Source organism: Aquarana catesbeiana, linkage group LG01 (assembly GCF_042186555.1).
Source record: "Aquarana catesbeiana isolate 2022-GZ linkage group LG01, ASM4218655v1, whole genome shotgun sequence".
Taxonomy (NCBI): domain Eukaryota; kingdom Metazoa; phylum Chordata; class Amphibia; order Anura; family Ranidae; genus Aquarana; species Aquarana catesbeiana.
Genome location: NC_133324.1, coordinates 546983339 through 547000312, shown reverse-complemented (window position 1 = coordinate 547000312; position 16974 = coordinate 546983339). Strand labels below are relative to the sequence as shown.

Below are 16974 nucleotides of genomic sequence, written 5' to 3'. Positions count from 1 at the left end.
TGTATCACAGGAACATGAGGGGTGTAGTAGTCACTTGGACTACCACACTATAAACATTAGAGCAATAAAAACATTGTCAGAAGTTTTATCCCTTTCTCACGCTACTAAAAATGTATTCTTGTTTTTGCCTCTGTTGAAGAAATTTCCCATCATCAATCCTATTTTGACAGGATGGATAGTATGGATTGGCTAACATACTAATAACAAACCATAAACATTAGTGAACTACAAGTGTGTTTCTATTCAGAAACTTCTGATGGCATCATGCCACTTACGCTGGATATTCAGGCACTTTGTTCTTAAATGCTGGAAGCTCTGTCACATATTCATTGTATAGCCACTTGACTTTGAAGTGTAAATTCATGTAGTCCGCGCTCTTACATAGACGGTGCTTATCATGTTCTATAAAATAAAAAAAAGCATATTGTGTAAAGGATGAGTGAATGTTGAAAATTAAATCTGATAGCAGTTTTCCAGTCCACATATGTCTTATAGTTTTACTTCAATTAAAGTAAAGGTTTCAAAAAAAGTAAGTACATCCCATAAAAATGGATTACTTTTTTAACATATTTGTACTGGCAAACATTAGATCTTCAATCAAACCGCACATACAGATAAGGTAAAATACTTTAACAAACAAATACAATTGTTAAGGTGTATTCTTTCTCATATAATCTAAATTAATTAAATTAAAGATTTGTCACATGGATAAAGCAAACCCCTATATTTACCCCTCTTGAAATCCACAAAATGAGAATCAGTTGTTTCGAAGGGAATGGTTAGAATCTCGTTAGGAACTATGCAGGTGCAACCAATCATATTTAAACCTCAGATATCCACTTCTAGACCAGCGACGCACCATTACATCGCGGGACCGCAGGTCGTATCACCCCGGTTTCAGCTTTTTAGAGCTGGCGGTCAGCTCTCTTGTAAAAGCATTTCTAGCAGCCACCTTCCGTGGCTTGCAACGGCTCTCGCGTCCCACTGGGAGACCAGAGCAACCAGCGTGTCTGCTGGATGGTCAGAAAGCAAGAACAAATGCAAAGATCGGCTTTGATCGGCTCCTGGGTATGGTAACCCAGAAGCGATGACCTGACATTACTTCCAGTTTACCGGGATGTCTACTGAGCCTTTTCTAAAAAAAAAAAATCAAAAGCTTTCAAAAACACAGATCCTGGTATTTTGAGTGCTTTTAAGGGCAGAGGGGGGATTTGGGGTCTTATACCCCTGATCACTCCATAAAGAGTACCTGTCACATGCCTATTGCTGTCACAAGGATGTTTACATTCCTTCTGACAGCAATAAGGGCACTTACACAGGGGGTGGGGGGGTGTCGGTCGTCGTTTTAGGCCACTAGGGGGCGCTTTTAACCCCTGCTAGCGGGTTAAAAGCGCCTGCAAAGCGCCAAGGCACTTTGCAGGCACTTCGGCGGTGCTGCCCATTGCTCCTAAAGTGCTGCAAAGATGCTACTTGCAGGACTTTTTTTAACGTCCCGCAAGTGCACTGCTAAAGTGAGAAAGCCCTCGAGCTTTCACACTGGAGTGAAGGAGAGGCTTTGCAGGCGCTATTTTTAGCACTATAGCACCTTTAAAGCTCCTCAGTGTGAAAGTAGCCTAAAAGTGATAAAAAATAATGTAAAGCAACAGTGTAAAAAAATAAATAAATACATTCATTAATAATTAAAAAATAAATAAAGTGCCCCCTTCCCCCGTGCGCAAAGGTGAACGCCCGCTTCGGTCCTGCATGCACGCAAACAGCGATCGTCCCACACATGTGAGGTATCACCGCGAACATCAGATTATGCATAGTATTTCTTTTTTTTTTTTAACAACAAGGTTGGTCTTTATTGAAAAAATGGATCACAATACATTATAAGACATAAAATTATTGCAGTGGATACATCAATGGAAGAACAATCTATATGCAATACTCAGTATGCTGTATAACAATAGGACATTGTAGGCAGACATTACACAGGGCAGGAACATAAGGAGTTATCCATCATCTAGTGTCATAAGGGGGAAGGGATGCTGAAGCACAGAGCCCAGTCATATACAGTACAGCATAAACAGATACGGCAAGGGTACCAAGAAGGACAGTACAAATCACAAGGGGTCAGTCCATGGCTGCCAAGACTTTCACAAATTTTTGAGGACAGCCTCTACTCATATAGGTTAGTTTATACATTGGTAGAATAGCATTAACTGAATTTTTCCATGACCTCACCGTAGGTGGCAGGGGGGAAGTCCACTTAAGCAGGATCTCTTTTTTGGCATAAAAGAGCAGTAATGAAAGCAAAAGTTTAGTATACCAAGGTCTCTGGTCATCCTCTTGTATACCCAGTAGGGCCAAATCTGCCATTAGTGGTATCCACAACTGCAGAAGCACATTAATAAATTCAAGGATAGCGGCCCAATATCGGGAGAGTCTAGGACATAACCAGAACATGTGTATATAGGTGCTATCTGGAGATTGGCATCTCGGACAGTTCGGGGACCTCTGTGGGTAGATTCTGTGCAGTCTCGGAGGCGTGAAGTAAATCCTATGTAGAAATTTGGTTTGTATTAATTTGTCCCTGGAGGATATCACCAGTTGGGAGCTATTCTCAAAACATTCCTCCCAAGTCTCTCTATCTAGGGATGGGATATCAGCCCTCCATTTGTCCCACAGTACATCCAATTTTTTTGAGTCTGTTTGAAGTAACGTCAAATATAGTACCGAAAGGGGCTTATTCAGGGATTCCTGCGCCAATAATTCCTTGACCACATCCGTCTCAAGATCAGGAGGTGTTGGGAACTGAGCACGGAATGTGTGCCGCAACTGATAGTAGCGAAACAGCATCCCTGCAGGAAGGCCACATCGCCCTACCAGGTCTTGAAAGGAAACCATGGCTCCGGAGGAGACAACATCCTTCAGAAGTTTAATTCCATAATGGGCCCATAATTGTGGGTCAGGGATTGTCCTAAAATGTGGGAGGGTAGGATTTCCCCATAAAGGACAGTAGGGGAGCCACCTGTTGGGAGACAAAAATCGTCTTCTAGCCACCCCCCATATGTGTAAAGTAGTCTTAGTGGGACCCGAGAGGACAGGACTGGAGGAGGCTCCACGATAAACCAGATTACCGAGCTCTTTAAGGGAACCCACCATAGCCGCCTCCAAACAGACCGCTGCATTGGCCCTAGACTGTTCAAACCACCACCTAACCGTGACTAGCATGGCCGCCCAATAATACACCAGCAGGTTAGGTAAGGCCAAGCCCCCACAACTGACAGGGAGCTGAAGGGTCGATCTGGCTATCCGAGGGGAAGATCCCCGCCATAAAAAGGATCCAATGCAGCCGTCTATTTCTTTAAAAAATGCCTGGGGTATCCATGTAGGGCAGTTCCGAAAGATATAATTAAACTTAGGTAAATAAATTTTCAATACACTTATGCGCCCTAGTAAATTGAGGGGGAGATTGGCCCACTTGGAGCAGTGGTCTTTAGGCTTTAGTGGTCTGGAGGTGTGCGACTATAGGCTGTAGATTAAGGTGCTGAAAGGGCGGAGGATCTCTCGATATTCTGATTCCTAGGTATGTGAATTCCTCCGCCCACTTCAATACAGGTTGGGTCGCTAGGTCTCTGGCCCTTGCATCTAGGGGAAAGAGTACAGATTTAGTCCAATTGATACGGATCCCTGAGAATCTCCCGGACTCATCAAAAATTTCCAGGGCCACCTGCAGTGAAGAATACGCATCCTGTAAATACAGCAGGGTGTCATTGACGTATAGGGATATCTTCTCCTCCAGAGGGCCAACCCGCAGCCCCACAATATGACTAGATTCACGAACCAGTGTCGCCAGTGGTTCTAAGGCCAGAGCAAACAAACTGGGGGACAGTGGGCATCCCTGCCTGGTCCCCCTCCGGAGGAGAAAAACATCTGAAAGGGAGTCATTTACCTTAATACTTGCCCTAGGGGCCCTATATAACAAATCTAGCCAGTGAAGGAACCTAGGTCCTCAATACCTCCCATAAATACTCCCACTCAATGGAGTCAAAAGCCTTCTCCGCATCGAGAGAGGCTATGACTTTTGTTCCCTCGTTATCATGGGTGGCAGCCAGGTTCAGAAACAGACGGCGTATGTTGATATCGGTACCCTTCCCCGGCATGAACCCAGTTTGATCTACATGCACAAGGTCCTCTATCACCTTCCCAAGTCTCCTGGCCAAAATTTTTGCCAGTAGTTTGACATCCGCGTTAATAAGGGAGATGGGTCGGTAAGAGGCACATTCTTCAGGGTCCTTACCGGGTTTGGGCACCAATACCACAATCGCATCCGAAAATGAGTCTGGCAGAGCGTCTAAAGTAAGAGACTGCTGTAGTAATGAAGTAAATCTAGGTGCTAAGAGTTCTTGGTACACGGAATAAAATTCAATGGGTATTCCATCTGGTCCCGGGGCCTTCCCCTGCTGCATGGATCCCAGGGCCTCCTGTACCTCTACTAAGGAGATATCCTTCTCCAGCTCAGCACATTTTCCGGGCTCTAAAGAGGGGATGGTAACCTGGTCTAGATACTGAATCAATTGTGAATTATTACAATCAGCTCTAGAGGAATATAGAGTCTTGTAAAATTCAAGAAATCTTGTACTAGTAGCCGCTGGAGCCGTCAATAGACTGCCGTCCAGGTCTTTCAGCCTACCAATGTGAGTCAGATTGTATTGTCTTCTGGCAAGCCAGGCCAACAATCTGCCATTCTTATCTCCAAATTCGAACACCCTTTGGCCGCTATCTAGCATAGATTTCTTAGTAAGCTCAACCCTAAAAAGAGACAACTCCCGCAGGACATCCTGCCAGGGCACAAAATGAGCCTGGTCAAGAGATCGCACATATTCCGTCTCCTTCAGCCTAGCCTGTTCCTCTAGTAGCCTCAGAGACTGCGAAGACCGCCTCTTTTTTGCAGATATGCGAGTCATGTATTCACCTCTAAGCCAGGCCTTAAAAGCGTCCCATTGCACCAGAGGTCCAGCAGAGTCTGCGTTATTTATCCAAAAACCACATAATGTCTCCGGCAGCTCCTCTTGGATCTCTGGTTCCATAATCCAGAACTTGGACAATCTCCACATCCTCTCGCCCACTATCGGGGAAAGTTGGATGGTTACAGACACCGGGGCATGATCTGAGATACCTCGTGAGAGGATCTCCGCAGAGACCACCCTCTGCACAAGGTCGGGGGAGGCATATGCCAAGTCAATGTGAGACATGGTTCGGTGTGTGGTGGAGAGGCAAGTAAATTCACTATCAGTGGGATGGAAGTGGCGCCAAAGATCTGTCATATGAAAAGTAGACGCCCATCGGGAAAGGTCCTGTTGCTGGGGACCAGCAGTCCGCATCCTGCCCAGTTCCCTATTTGGGGTCATGTTAAAATCGCCTATAAATAGGACATTCTCTACATTATATAGCGTGACTTGTTGCATCAGAGTATGAAGTACACCTACGTCTGCCGGAGGAGGCAGGTAGATTCCCACAATAACAACAGGGATCTCAATCAGAGAATATAGGAGAACATACCTACCCTCTGGGTCTAGACGAGCATTCAGCAGTTGGAAATGCAGGGATTTGTGAACTAGCACCTTGACCCCCCTGGCATAATTGGAATATGGCGCATGGTAGTGAGTACCAACCCATGCCCGCTTCAAGCTCAGAATGCGGGAGACAAGATGCGTTTCCTGTAGGATACACACCTGTGGGCGGAGCTTATACAAATAATCAAACACTAAAGAGCGTTTCACAGCAGAGTTCAAGCCCCGCACATTCCATGATACCACTAAACATCCCGCCATGGCAGTGATACAACAATAACAGGAGGGCCCTCCCTTGATAAGGATGCCCGGCCCCCAGTACCCCAGGGGGGAGAAAGACCCACACCAGAACCTGGAAATAAAAAAAGGTTAGCATAGGTAACCAACCACAAACACCAATGAACTTCCCTACCCCCCACCCGTGCCCCTCGGAACATTGAGGAGCACCTGAGTCTCCTAAAACCCATGAACCCAAAAAAACTGTTAACTTAAGTTGAGGTCGTGTAGCCGGAACGGGACATCACATCACCATCATCGAACAGGGGATCTAGGTGTTTGTGTGTAAGTTCGTATCCCAGAGCCGGTGGAGTGATAAGGAAGGATAAAACGTTCTGTTCATCACCTGACTAAGCAGGGGCACATTCTTCATCGTTTATTACAAAACGGGATAAATGAGGAAAAAAGATAGAGAAAAAAAAAAAAATAACATAGGACAGCCTGAAAGGAGCATACAAAAAAGGCTGCGACAGGGGACAGGTATCCTCCAATAAAAGTGGTGAGGCAAGGGCTGCTGGATCAGTCAACTCACCCTTCCAGTATGAATCCATGATTATATCAGCAAACCATAGAAATCCGGGGAGGCAGATAGGAGAAGGGATAGGAGCCCAGGCACATTAGGCAAAGGGGGATAAGCATGCTCATCCATTACAGTCAGGTACAGTAAGCGATCCCAACAAAACGACAATGAATGTAGAATGGGAAAGGCAATCTTACGGGGGAAGGGTCTCCAGCCAGGCGGATGCATATTTAGGATTGGTTAAAAATCAAACCGTCTCCCCGTCTACCACCCGTAGCTTAGCAGGGAACAAAGTGCTGTATTTTATTCCTCTTCTTCGCAGGGCAGCTTTGATCATGTCAAAAGAACGGCGCTGGTGCTGTGTCTCTATGGTGTAGTCTGGGAACAGTAGAAGCTTGACATTTTTATAGGGCAGCTCGCCAGCAGCGCATGAGGCCCTGAGCAGCTCATCCCTATCCCGGAAATGTAGTAAATGGAGGATAAAGGTGCGAGGGGGGGGACCCCTCAGGTCCCGGCCGGGGTGGCACACGATGAGCCCTCTCCACCACGAAATACTGAGAAAGCTGAGCAGCTGGAAGCATGATGCGCAACAACTCCTCCGCAAACTTCCACTCCCTCTGGAAGACCCACAATCCTGAGGTTGTTCCTCCTGCTCCGGTTCTCGGCGTCCTCCGCACGGTACTCCAGGGCTCTCACCTTCGTCTGGAGGGTGCGGATGGAGGCATCATGGTCAGTAATCGTATCTTCTGCCTCCCCAATCCTCCGCTCGGTCTCTGAGACCCTAGAACGGATTTTGTCTAGATCTTGTCGGATTATGCCCACATTCAGCTGGACTTCCTCTATCTTAGAAGCCAAGGTGGTCTGGCAAGAGGTGACAGCAAATATATAAAATGAAAAATGTAGCGCATAGTGAATATGTGTATGATCAAAGACAAAAAATATTCCTTATTTATACTTCAATCTGAAAAAAGTATTGGTGAATCATCAGCCAAATAGCATGTGATAAACATAAAGTCAATGGATAAGTATATATGTGAGAGATGTAATGTCCCACTGCATAAAAATATGGATGTGCTCCAGAGGGTGATGGTATTCCAATGATTAGCAGAAGGTTAACGTCACAGAGAAAGGACACATCAACCGGATGAAGAAATCATGGAAAAGATGGTGTGGAGAAAACTCTTACCAGATCCCGTGGATTCCCATGTCAGCGACAGGGAATCGAATCAGCAGTGTGCCACCAAGGGCGTAAAAAAGGGATGTCCTGTCACTCAAACCGTCTATGCTGGACTCTGCATGGATCTCCGGGGGCCGCCAGGTAGGTCCTCACAGTGGGTAACCAGGACACGGATCAGAGAAGCAGGATCTCCCATTCTATGGATAGCATGGGATCCACTAACTATGGGGTACTTTGTCGCAGAATGAGATCAAGTGCTTTCTGCAGCTTCACAAGTGACGTCTTTGCCTTTTTGATCCGTGTCCTGGTTACCCACTGTGAGAACCTACCTGGCGGCCCCCGGAGATCCATGCAGAGTCCAGCATAGACGGTTCGAGTGACAGGACATCCCTTTTTACGCCCTTGGTGGCACACTGCTCATCTGATTCCCTGTCGCTGACATGGGAATCCACGGGATCTGGTAAGAGTTTTCTCCACACCATCTTTTCCATGATTTCTTCATCCGGTTGATGTGTCCTTTCTCTGTGAAGTTAACCTTCTGCTAATCATTGGAATACCATCACCCTCTGGAGCACATCCATATTTTTATGCAGTGGGACATTACATCTCTCACATACATACTTATCCATTGACTTTATGTTTATCACATGCTATTTGGCTGACGATTCACCAATACTTTTTTCAGATTGAAGTATAAATAAGGAATATATTTTGTCTTTGATCATACACATATTCACTATGCGCTACATTTTTCACTTTATATATTTATTGTTTTTGTCATACTGTATGTAGCTGCTTTCCCCCCTTTTTTCACTTGTTAGCGCAGTGTTTCTCATGTATTCTTTCAAGAAGTGACAGCAGACTGGCAGGAGTGGATAGCCGCCATGAGCTCCGGCAGTCCCGGAGTGGTCAAAACAGGGTCTGCCTCGTGGTCTGTTTGCGACACCATGTTGCTATGGCGCGCAGGGGAACCCGTAGAGTGAGGGATCGGGTCTTCCTCTTCTGGGATATTCGGGGGGAACTTCAGTTTCTTACCCCTCTTTTGGTAGCCCAGAGTCCTGGAAGGCACCCAGATAGCCCAGAATTCCTCTAGTCAGTGTAGTGGAACAGTACGGATGTATTTAGAGGATCACACACCAGGAGAGCTCAGAATACACGTCCGTTCAGTCCGCCATCTTGGCCACGCCCCCATGCATAGTATTTCTAGTACTATACCTCCTCTGTAAATCTAAATTGGTAACCTGTAACCTTTAAAGTGTCGCCTATTGATAGTAAAATGTATGTCATTTGTCGCCGTTGCACGGACGTGAGCAATTTTGACGCATGACATGTTTGGTATGTATTTACTCAGCATAATATCATCTTTTATATTTTACCCAAAAATTGGGCTTTGTAGTGTGTTTTTTTGCATTAGAATTAAAAAAGTGTATTTTTCCCCCAAAACTTGCATTTGAAAAACAGCTGCACAAATACTGTGTGACATAAAAAATTGCAAAATCCACCAATTATATCTCTAGGGCCTCTGCTTTAAAGTAATTTTCTAAGTAATTTTCTAGCAAATACTGATTGTTACATGTAAACAAAAAGTGCCAGAAAAGGCCTGGTCTGGGAGTGGACATCTAGGGTCTGGTGTTCCTATTGATGTGTCAAAAGATTAAAAGAGCTAACGGGACTTTTTATAAAGCAGTGCAGTGTACCCATGTTCTTTGCACAGGTCAACATAGACTTTTATTAGATGGGGTGTTTTTGCAGGACTTTTGAAAAAAATTCTGTTTCGATTACTGACATTTCTCCAAAGAGAATCAGTTACAATTAGAGTATGTACTGTTACCAATGGGGCTTGTCATCTCCTGGTGACAGTACTTCAGTAACAAAAAAAAGTAAAATAATAAATAAAGCACAACATTAAAAAAGAAATACACAAACCCCCACATGCACACACACATATTACATGTAGTTTTACAGTTTTCATTGCTTCACAAAACTTCACAATTTAACATTTACAATACTTGTTATTTTTAACTCAAGCCTTTTATGCTTTAGATTTAGTAGGAATTTTGTAAGTTATGTTGTGTTTGTTCGCTAATAATGATTATAATGTATTTTTACTGAAAATATTGTTTTGCTAAACATTTGCAGAACTATCACAGGACCTACAAAATCTGTAGCACCATGTTTTTATTCTATCAGTCCTATGCCTCCAGAAAATATATTGTTTGGGGGATCTTTCACAAATTCTGAACGCTGTAATTGAGAAATGATAAAGTAAAAAATTGCGCCTGATGTAAAAAATGGAGAGCAGGTCCTAGCAGCGAGAGGGATGAAGTATGCTATTAGCAAGTAAGTATTTGGCATTTTGCACAGTAGAGTAGGGACTGACCAGAGAGGAATAATTTTGACACAATTGTGCCAGGTTAAACATTTATTGTTGTATCTGCTAACCAAGAATCCCTGTTTGTATTCAAAACTTTGCTATAAGTATGTAAGGTTGTGGTATGTAAGTTTGCAGAGGTTTTATTAAAAATTTCTTTGTATTAACAAGTCACACCCATCTTTCGCCTCATGATATATATAAATATATATATATATATATATATATATATATATATATATAAAAATATATATATTTATTTGGATTTGTTTTGTCTTACAATTGTATTGTAGAGTGAGGGTCAATAACCAGACCTGGGTAGGTAGCAGAGGCGGCCCCTCCATTAAGGGCGCACGGGCCACCGCCAGCCACCCCCCTTGTGTAGTATGAATAGATTCATGCATTGACGGGCCGCCATGCTCCAAATGGTTTCAATTTGAGCACAGCCGCATCCATGCAATAGTAAATTATTATTAATTCTGATTATTTATGAAATCATTTTTGTTATATTTCAAACAACTTTATAGGGAACTTGTCAAGAAAGACACATGAGAAATATTATTTCTGATATAGACATAAGAAAATGTTCACCTGAATTGGCCATTTATGGTCAGATAAAGGGAGCATTCATGTATCTGCCAGCTTTCCCTTAAGCCTCCTGTCTAAGCAATGGGTGAGAATTTAGTAGACAGTTGCCTTTTCTTCCTATGGATGAATCATCTGCAGTAGCCATGTAGGCCTACTGTTCTAGCAAGAGATCCTCTTGCACTCTGGAAAAGCTTGAGGTCCCATATTAGAATATTGGACTCATACATGGGCCTTTTGAGAGGTCTAGCACCAACTGCAAAGTAAAGAACTAATTCCCTCTATTCAGGCATTAGGCCCCTTTTCGGATGCCGGGTGCCTGAATTACAGCGGCGGGGGGGTGTTTTTGAAGCACCTGATTAAAGCCATAGGCTCTAATAGGCTTCAAAAAAGGTGAACTGCGAGTGCAAACCATTGCGCTCGCAGTCCACCCAGGTGTGTTAGCAAAGCAAATAAATATTTGCTTTGCTAACACAGAGCCGCGTCTCAGCCAATCAGGAGGTGCGGATGTAATACTGATCACCTGATTGGCTGAAGGCAGAGGCGATCCCATTGGCCGCCTAGCAGAACAGGAAGAAGATGCGCATGGAGGACACAGGAGCCATCGCCATGCAACCCGACCCACAGCTTGCTGCCTGAACCGCCACCATGATGGGGTAAGTGCCGGGCAGACAGCAGGCGGGGGGGCACAGTGGCTGAATATTATTGGCACAGAGGCTGCAATTGATGGGGCACAGTTGGCTGCATTTGCTGGGTATAGTGACTGCATATTACGGGCACCGAGTCTGCAATTGATGTAATTGATGGGCACAGTTGGCTGCATTTGCTGGGCACAGTGGCTACATATTATGGGCACAGAGGCTGCAATTGAGGGCGCACAGTTGGCTGCATTTGATGGGCACAGAGGCTGCATATGATGGGCACAGAGGCTGCATATTATGGACACAGTTGGCTGCATATTATGGACACAGTTGGCTGCATGTGATGGGCACAGTTGGCTGCAAATGATGGACACAGTTGGCTGCATATGATGGGCACAGAAGCTGCATATGATGGGCACAGTGGCTGCATACGATGGGCAGAGTGGCTGCATATGATGGGCAGAGTGGCTGCACTTGCTGGGCACAGTTGGCTGCATATGATGGGCACAGTGGCTGTAATAGATGTTTTTGTTTCAGTATTTTTCAGAAATTTTCAGTTCATTTACGCCCCCACAAAAATGTTGAGCACCAGCCGCCACTGGTAGGTAGCTACAGTAATTGAATTTCCTGTCATTCGGTAACTGACTACCCGTATCGGAGGTAGGCACAGACAGCTACATTGACAGTCTGCAGGAGCCTGACATTACAATCCACGATCTGCTGATCATGGATGCAATGCTTTACAGGCTCTTAGAAAATAATAAATGTACATTTTTGTACCTGCAAAATGTGCATTTATTTTATTTTATTTTTTTAAGGAGAGCTTATCCTTTAGCTAAAATGCAAAAATGAACACTTGTTAGGACATTCTAAATCTTGTAATTGGATTTAATCACAAATGGCACTCCGTCAGCATGAGAACGGCGAGGGAGGTGTATTTTTCCTTGTGAGGCATCTGTCTGCCTATTGCTGGCCCATCAAATTAGGGCTGAAAAGTGGAGCAAAAAATGGCAAATTTTACCTATAGTTTCACTTCTCTAGTTTAGATTAGAAAATGAAAAACCAACCCTTTTTTTGGTGGCACAGGTAAAGGTAACACAAAAATGTCTTCAGTATTCATGAATCAGTCCTGGAGCCTTCAGTGATGTTACCAATGTTTCTTCAGCTTTATCGGTTTTAGCCTCAGTGAATTGAGTTCACATACTCACCTTCCATGGCATATTTCATGTCTTGAGCAAACAGACTCCACATGACTTCAGCACTAATCTTTCCAACATTTAATTCCTGAGGGAATCTGAAAATATTTAAGTAAAGGTCAGCATAGAGTATGATTTGAAAATAATACATAAAAAATTAGGAGTAGAAATGAAAAGAAACTCTCTGGAAGAGCTAGAACTGCCAAATGTCAGAAAAATCTATGTATGCCATCAAAATAGATGTCTTTATTATGCTAAGATTGGGCAAACACCAAAAAGCAGTGGATGTACCCAAATACACCTAATATATTTCAGCCTAATGAGCAAACAGCCAACACTTTCATTCATTAAGTGGTAATATGGGCCTTACTTTTCTCTGTGTGGTTTAGGTTTATATAGCAACATACAGTATGTATGGATTTTACTGGGTTCTCATTGACAATGTGCACCATAGTCCATGCTATAGAACAATCACATTCCATATCATACCCTCCCACATATCCTTTCTATAGCATAATCACAGCACTACTTCACACATATAAAATAATGGGTAGCAAATCACAAAAATAAGGTAATCTTTCAAACTTACTGGTTTAGACATGGTGTGTATGAATTCTTATCCTCTTCTATGATAGACACTATCAATGTAATTAGTTTGGACCAAAAATCCAAATTCTTGATACTTGGCCCCTGCTCTTCTGGGGGCACCTCACCCTTTTTAGTCTATAAGAGAGAAATAAGGTAACAGCAAACAATGTACCTTGTAGTATGGTTTCATCAGACATGCATATCACAGTTAATTTATTTATTATTTATTTATTTCAGATACTTATATAGCACCGTCAATTTACGCAGCGCTTTACATATACATTGTACATTCACATCAGTCCCTACCCTCAAGGAGCTTACAATCTAAGGTCCCTAACTCACATTCATACATACTAGGGACAATTTAGACAGGATCCAATTAACCTATCAGCATGTCTTTGGAATGTGGGAGGAAACCGGAGTACCTGGAGGAAACCCACACAGGCACAGGGAGAACATGCAAACTCCAGGCAGGCAGTGTCGTGGTTGGGATTCGAACCAGCAACCCTTCTTACTGCTAGGCAAAAGTGCGACCCACTACACCACTGTGCCACCGTTAATAGTTATTAGATCTTGGGTGTACCTGTTTGGGAGCACAGACAGTGGCCCCTGTCTAAATTCATCAAATAGGGTTTGCACACTTGATAAACATCGTTACAACTTATTTAGACTAAGGGGCGTATTTATGAAGTAGTGGATGTAACATGATCATTTCCTGAAATTTAAAACACATGCACCAGCAAATTCCCCTGCTCCAATGTCACTTTTGCTGCTTTAAAAATGACAAACTTTTGTGATGTGTAGATTAAAGAAACATAATTTGATCAGTACAAGATATCAGCTAAAGCAACAAAAATTAAAACATAGTACATTTCCCCATTTAAAATACAAAATAGATTTGTATTTTAATGGAAAAATTAATCATGTTTTTTTTCATTTTTGTATGCACAATAAAACTGTGAAAGAGATAAAGCTCTCTGTATATATTTTGAATATATTGAGAAATACCCAGTCAGGGTATTTCTGTATTTGTTTGAATATTGGATAAGCCTGCATCTGTAGTCACTAGACCAGTGGTTCTCAACTCCTGTCATCAGGACCCCCTAACAGGCCAGATTTTAGGTATTACCTAGGGAGATGCAGACTAGAATACTGCAATCACTGAGCAGCAAATGATATCGCCTGTGATGTATTTCAGTTATCTTGCAGACCTGGCCTCTTAGTGGGTCCTGAGGACAGGAGTTGAGAACCACCGCACTAGACTCTATTATCAGCTTTTGCAAGTAAAGCTGGACATAGATGGTTTTGTATTTTTTTTTCATTCAGCCAGTGGCCTAGCAAAAAACAAAACAACCCCCCCCCCCCCATATTTCTCCATCCATCTAATACGGCTGCAGCTGCTGACTGAGAACATTTTTCCAACATGCTTCTTTGAGAAAAGTCAATTAAACAAATGACTTTTGTTAAACCCTGTCCCGCTGAACCAGCCAATTTTAATCAGTGTATAACCAGCTTAAATGATGTGTTAGTATATGTAACCGGCAATCACAGAGCACTTTTCAGTTTAATGCTTACTAGGGCTGGTATCATTAAAAGAAGTCGTAGTGGTCCATCACTATGAATTTGCTGACATCTTGGTCAAACTGTGGGTGATGTAAGAGGGGACAGTATGCTCCCTCATTACTAGGAAGTGCCAAAGATTGGTCTGTTTAGGATGGTGGGCATTCACTCATAGTAGAGGAGAACAATGTATTGTAGATACAGCTGACTACACTTTATACATGCTAGCAGCTCTTTTTCTTGAATTGACAGGGTCACTTTGCAGCAGTTAACTGCACAGATCTTCAGTCAGAGAGCACACGACTCATAGCACTCCAAGTTGTTTTCATAAAAGCAGATTTGGAGGTTTATGTTGAAACATTTTAAACACACAGGCATTCAACAATGAAGTAGTAACTGTATGTAAATAATTACCGGGTCACTTTGATATTCTCGGCTGTAGAGTTCATGACAGTTGTTAAAGATGTATTCATAAGTAGAGTTGAGACAAGCCTTCACACAGTCTTTCACTACCTGGCTTGCCCTGGGAGGACTCTGTAACTCTTGCACCTGAAAAATTTGGATAAACATTTCATAGACTTTGTAAATTATATATATATTTATTTAAGAAATCTCACACACTGTGAAGGTATTATCTGTACTGTAAACTGTGTATTACTAAATACCATTTACTAGTCTATTTATAATGTTTTTCTTTTTTACACAAGATTCACACAACTTTAACCCAGGATTCACACATTTTTTTACAGTTACAAATGTGCAAGCCTTGGGTGACATTTGTGTGAATCTTGTGTGAAAACATTTATAAATTACATAGTTACATAGTTACATAGTAGGTGAGGTTGAAAAAAGACACAAGTCCATCAAGTCCAACCTATGTGTGTGATTATGTGTCAGTATTGCATTGTATATCCCTGTATGTTGTGGTCATTCAGGTGATTATCTAATAGTTTTTTGAAGCTATCAATGCTCCCCACTGAGACCACCGCCTGTGGAAGGGAATTCCACATCCTTGCCGCTCTTACAGTAAAGAACCCTCTACGTAGTTTAAGGTTAAACCTCTTTTCTTCTAATTTTAATGAGTGGCCACGAGTCTTGGTAAACTCTCTTCTGCGAAAAAGTTTTATCCCTATTGTGGGGTCACCAGTCCGGTATTTGTAAATTGAAATCATATCCCCTCTCAAGCGTCTCTTCTCCAGAGAGAATAAGTTCAGTGCTCGCAACCTTTCCTCATAGCTAAGATCCTCCAGACCCTTTATTAGCTTTGTTGCCCTTCTTTGTACTCGCTCCATTTCCAGTACATCCTTCCTGAGGACTGGTGCCCAGAACTGGACCGCATACTCTAGGTGCGGCCGGACCAGAGTCTTGTAGAGCGGGAGAATTATCGTTTTATCTCTGGAGTTGATCCCCCTTTTAATGCATGCCAATATTCTGTCTGCTTTGTTAGCAGCAGCTTGGCAATGCCTGCCATTGCTGAGCCTATCATCTACTAGGACCCCCAGGTCCTTTTCCATCCTAGATTCCCCCAGAGTCCAGTATGTTTGCTAAACCACAGAAACTATTTTTTTTTTAACATAAAATACCACTATTTCTCTTTGTAGACGTTTCCTTTCTACACGAATACACTCCAACAACTGTAATGTCATTTCTTAATGGTGACAATAGTGGAATATAACCCAGTGACAGGGTGACAACACCAGGGAACTGAGAAGGGATCAGAGTGTTGTCACCTTATAACAGTACCTGCACATGGACCTTCATGGCAAGATCACCAGATATTATTTTAATGAAAGCTGCAGATTTAAACAAACTGAAAATTACGTTTGATATTACTTTAACCCTTAATTACCAAGCCAATTTTCAGTGCAGTGATTGTTTGACCAACAATTACTCAGGCATGCAACGCAGTATCCAAATTAGTTTTATATAATTTTTTTTTAGACAGATAGAGCTTTCTTTCGATAGAGCTTTATTTAATAACTGCTAGTTTTTTTGTGTTTTTTTTTACTATAAAAGGAAAAAAGACTGAAAATGTTAAAAAATTAAAACCTGTTTCCCTTGTTTTCTGCTAAAAAAAAAAAAAAATAGCAGAATAGCATGAAAACCACTGAAATGATCTCTTTTTTAGAAAACATCCCCATTGTGCCAATTTTTTGGCACAATGTTTTGGAAATGAAGTAACATGCCAATATTGAGGGGGTTAAACACAAGGGGGTGGATCTACTAAAGGCAGATTTACTGTGCACTACAAGTGCACTTGCTCCAAAAATGAGGTAAAGCTTTACTTTGCAAAAAATACACAATCACATACAATGAGAATAAAAAACAGCATTGTGCTTGCACATGATTGGATGATAGAAATCAGCAGAGCTCCCCCTCATTTTGAAGCTTCCCCTCAGATCTAGAGCAAGGATGGAGATAAAGGGGTCAATATTCAGTTGAGCAGGGAAAGGAAGGTGAGAGGTTCATATACAGGTCACATGGAAACAGCATTGGAGCTAT

The 16974-nt window shown here is 42.6% G+C and overlaps 1 protein-coding gene across 14 annotated transcripts in view; it reads right to left on the bottom strand.

Moving 5' to 3' along the window:
* UNC13A (unc-13 homolog A) overlaps positions 1-16974 on the bottom strand; it is a 359756-nt gene that overhangs the window by 159596 nt on the left and 183186 nt on the right. For all 14 annotated transcript variants that reach the window (XM_073595327.1, XM_073595322.1, XM_073595338.1 and 11 more), the window contains 4 exons: positions 14887-15021; positions 12914-13047; positions 12337-12422; positions 276-402 (listed from right to left, as the gene is read on the bottom strand). In XM_073595327.1, the coding sequence (XP_073451428.1) occupies positions 276-402; positions 12337-12422; positions 12914-13047; positions 14887-15021 (482 nt within the window). The remainder of the gene's footprint in view (positions 1-275; positions 403-12336; positions 12423-12913; positions 13048-14886; positions 15022-16974) is intronic.